The sequence below is a fragment of the Notolabrus celidotus genome, chromosome 2, assembly GCF_009762535.1.
Source record: "Notolabrus celidotus isolate fNotCel1 chromosome 2, fNotCel1.pri, whole genome shotgun sequence".
NCBI lineage: Eukaryota > Metazoa > Chordata > Actinopteri > Labriformes > Labridae > Notolabrus > Notolabrus celidotus.
This window is the reverse complement of record NC_048273.1, coordinates 10,313,727-10,318,132: the sequence shown is the minus strand read 5'-3', so window position 1 is coordinate 10,318,132 and position 4,406 is coordinate 10,313,727. Positions and strand designations below refer to the sequence as shown.

General features: G+C 46.3%; 1 protein-coding gene across 1 annotated transcript in view; it reads right to left on the bottom strand.

Annotated features, from left to right (window-relative positions):
• Positions 1–1,461: 1,461 nt before the first annotated feature.
• Positions 1,462–4,406, bottom strand: part of suco (SUN domain containing ossification factor) — a 60,539-nt gene continuing 57,594 nt past the window's right edge. Inside the window, 1 exon segment of the mRNA XM_034705143.1 lies at positions 1,462–3,879. Within this exon segment, the coding sequence (XP_034561034.1) occupies positions 3,349–3,879 (531 nt within the window). The 3' untranslated portion in view covers positions 1,462–3,348.

The following is a 4,406-nucleotide window of genomic DNA, read 5'->3' as shown; positions in this document are numbered from 1 at the left end:
CTTAGGAATCATAAAATGTATATATGAAATATCTATTTAATAACAATTTTTAAAAAATAATAATAATTTAAAACAAGATACTTTCTTCCTCTGTCTCATGACATTAGACATGATCTGTGGAAAGATACATGTTTAGATCATATGTTTATATCCTATAACATGTTTATATCTCCTCGTCTTGTTGGTTGTGTTTTATTTTAAGTCCACTTCTATTGATGGAGCGTTTATTTGGACCAGCTGCACAACAAATATTAAAGTCTTGTCCTACTTTAACTGAATCAGATATTTTCACCAGCTTCAGTCGGCTAATATTTCCAAATATCTGATAATTTTGAGAACCCTAGCCCTTTAATATGCTTGTGAATGAAATGCATCTGATATTATTTTATGTAAACAATGAATTATTATAATTAGTTATTATTAATTATTTTTACTGTGCAATACACTGCAACATCCCTGCCACTTTAACATCCTTGTATAGATCACCTTCATTCCCAGCACTTTTGTACATACTTTATTATTTTATTTGATCTTATTTCATTTTATTTAAATTTATATCTTATTTTATTCCGTCTTCTATTAATATTTGACTTTCTTACATACTGTTTATAAGAGCTCTGTAAAGGCCGAATTTACCTCCCAGGGATAAATAAAGTATTTCTGATTCTGATTCCCAGAACTGAACACAGATCTTTCTTCTCAACAAAGCTGACAGTGACCTCCTGTGGGTGATACCTAACCCTGACCATTACAACCAAACTTTAAAATAAATTAAAACTTTAATACAACGTTCACCATCGAGTGTGAGGTCATCGATGAAGAGGAGACAAAATGAAAGACAACAAAAAAAGGTTTTATTTAGAAATTCACAGTTTCTAATGGCACTACAGATCGTAGTAACTCACTCCTGCTCAAGAGTCCTGTGCAGCTCTTCAGAGTAACCACAGACAGAGAGAGAGAACAGCGAGAGAGAGAGAGAGAGAGAGAGAGAGAGAGAGAGAGAGAACAGAGAGAGAGAGAGAGAACAGAGAGAGAGAGAGAGAGAGAGAGAGAGAGAGAGAGAGAACAGAGACAGAGAGAGAGAGAGAGAGAACAGAGAGAGAGAGAGAGAGAGAGAGAGAGAGAGAGAGACAGAGACAGAGAGAGAGAGAGAGAGAGAGAACAGAGAGAGAGAGAGAGAGAGAGAGAGAGAGAACAGAAAGCACTTGACATATAAGGTAGAAAAACAAAAAGGCATGAGGAGTCATACAAAGTGCACACTGAGAATTTCTCCCCCTACTTGCTGTGTTACAGGATAAGTAGATTCAAAGTAGTCTTACTCACAACTCACACACATTAACACACACACGTGATCCACATGCATACAGGTACACACACACACGAGATCAACATGCATACAGGTACACACACACATGAGATCATACACATTCAAAGGGTAAAAAAACGACGATCCTCTCGGCGTGTGGAACAAACAGAATCACATTTATAGTGTTTGAATCATCCGTCTCTGCTGCTTTCCCTTTATCCATCATCAACAGTTCACATCCTTCTCTTTAAAATCATCAGTCAGGGAGAGAGGGGGCACAGAGAGCAAAAACACGTGGATAAAAGAGTGAGCATGGGGGTGCACAGAGAGCTCGGGCTGCAGATGAACACGTGAGAGAGTGGTTAAAAGAAGCAAGCGTGTTAGAGTTCAGTCAGAGAGAGAGAGAGAGAGAGAGAGGGGGGCGTCAGAGGACGAGCTGCTCAGAGAGGTGAGGATGAAGAGTTCTGTCTCTGTCAGACTAAACCGAAACCGAGCGAATGGAGCCGCTCAGACACCGCATACAGAAACATGACGTCTATTAAAATCTAAAACTGAGCCCTGATGTCACGTCTGAGACTCCCTGCAGGGTTCAAACAGTCCTCTGAACGCAGGCGAGACACGTGATCATCAGCAGGGCGACCTTACATGAACGAGACAAGACTCAGCGAGGCGTTTCCACTAGCAGCTCTGAACAGACTCAAACACAGCGGAGAGAGGATCCTCACGAGTCCTCTGGATCAGGTCTCTGGTTTGAAAGTGCTGCTGCAGGAAGAGGGACGGTGAACCCCCGTGTGACGTCAGGCCGAGGATAACTCATGCTCAAGAGAGTGAGAGGAGACTCTAGCATGTGCTTACGCTCTGTAATGTTCTGTGCAACACACTGACTTACTAAGACTCTGCAGGCCGGCGGACCGGAGCCTCACATACAAAATCTGTCAGCTTTAAATAAATAAATAGATAAATAAAACGGGTCTCACCTGGCTGCAGGGTCCCAGAAGTCTACGTGTAACTGTGTGTGTGTGTGTGTGTGAGAGTGTGTGAGAGTGTGTGTGTGTGTCTGTGTAAACATTCAGCTCTGCCAACTAACATGCCCCTACAGTACAGAGAACCCTGATCAGGAAGCTTTGACTCCACGCTGGACAACAAGAAGAAATATTAAAAATAGGAGACATGATGTTTACCTGCAGCCTGATTCACCTTCGTCACACCGTCACCCTCCCGCCTGTACCAGTTTCTCTTAATGCGTCCGTGTGTGTGTGTGTGTGTGTGTGTGTGTGTGTGTGTGTGTGTGTGTGTGTGTGTGTGTGTGTGTGTGTGTGTGTGAGCTCTGCGGGCCCAGCCCACACTGACCTGAACTCTGAGGATCTCCAAACTGCTGTGTCTGAGTTTGTGCTTTGAGGTTAAACAGGAAACTAAAGGACTCACGTTCACACACAAGCAGACTATTCTTCATTCAGCTCGTCGCTCGGTTTGACTCAGACTGACAGAGAGAGAGAGAGAGAGAGAGAGGCTGAAGCACGAGGAAGGTTAAACACTCTGGTCCCAAACAAACGCCTGCAGTGGAGTCAGACAGAGGAGATGAAGGAGAGAGAACACGCTCTGTGCATCATCATCCACAGAGCAGCAGAATACTTCATGATGTTCCTGCAGGAGCAGAACGGAGCGCTGAGGGCGGGGCCTCTGCTTTCTGTGCTCGGAGGGGGAGGGGCTAATGCTCACTGACGCTCACCTGTCGGGGAAAATGTGCTTCTCCGGTAGAAAAACATGGACTGTAAGGGTCTGACTAACACCTGGAGTCTCTGTCCGTCATCATCACCTCCTCATCATCAGGTGATTCATGAGTTCAGCTTTAAAAGGCACGTAACCGTAAACAGGTCTCTGACGGGGGGCGGGGCTGAGCTGCAGCTCCGGGGTGCATCTGGGTGCTCATGGGAAATGTGGTTCTTTGGGATGCAGTTAAACCTCATCTCCTTCCTACACAAGTCTGCTACCATAGTGTGTGTGAGTTTGTGAGTGTGTGTGTGTGGACAGAAAGTCTGTGTCTAAACGTGTCCGGTGACGGCGGTCACCCCGATGGTCCCCACGTTGATCTCCTTGTTTCCCTTCATCAGCTGCTGCAGGCTGGGCAGAGACCCCACACCCCCGCCCGGCACCAAGGGGAACTGCAGCTCTGTCTGCCGAGACTTCCTCCTCTTCATCGAACGCTTCTCCTGACGGGACTTGTTGAGGGGGAAAGGGAGGGCGTGGCCGTTGAAGAGGCCGGCGGAGGGGAAGCTGGGGGAGGGAGGGGGGAGGCGGCTCGTGAAGGACTCCTCAGAGTGAGTGGACGAGCTGCAGCTGCTGGTCTCTGACAGAGGCAGGTACGGCACCTCCTCTACAGAGGGAGGGGGAGGCAGGGGGATCACAGAAGGGGGAGGAAGAGGAGGAGCAGGAGGAGGGGGAGGTGCAGGTGGAGGTTCAGGGAGGCAGGGCTGGAAGCCGTTGCACTTTGGGCCCCCGTTTGTGAGCGGGAGAAGCAGCTCGGACTTCAGAAGCTCAACTTTGTCCAAAGATTTTGTCTTGCAGCGTTTTTTCTGCAGGGAGAGAAAGAGAGAGAGGACAGGAGGGAGGGCGATCAAAACATGGAGAGCAACATGAGACACACCTGAAAGAGTTTAACAGGTAAGACTCTAAAACAGGACGCTAGGGTCAGACTGATGGGTCAGAGAGGGAGAGGCTACAGGAAGTGATGAAGAAACAAAAACAATCAACTCTACCTCAAACCACAGACCAGGGCTGCACAACTAACTGTTCATGTCAGAGAGATTAGTTTCTATTAGTTTGTACAGTTAAACAGACCTCATGTGATGCAACACTGACAACATGACCTCAGATCATAAAACATCACAGCTGTGTATCAAATCCAGTGTCTCCTAAACAGGTGATTGTCAGTATGCTGTCACTTTAACCAGACACAGCCTACAAACAACTTTATCTCCATTTACTAGATCAACATACTGACAAACCACGCTGTGCTACCAGATGACATCATCACCTGTGCTCCTTTACATCCAGGTAGTAGAGCTGCAAAACGTTGTTATGGCAGCAGAGCGTTATGGCA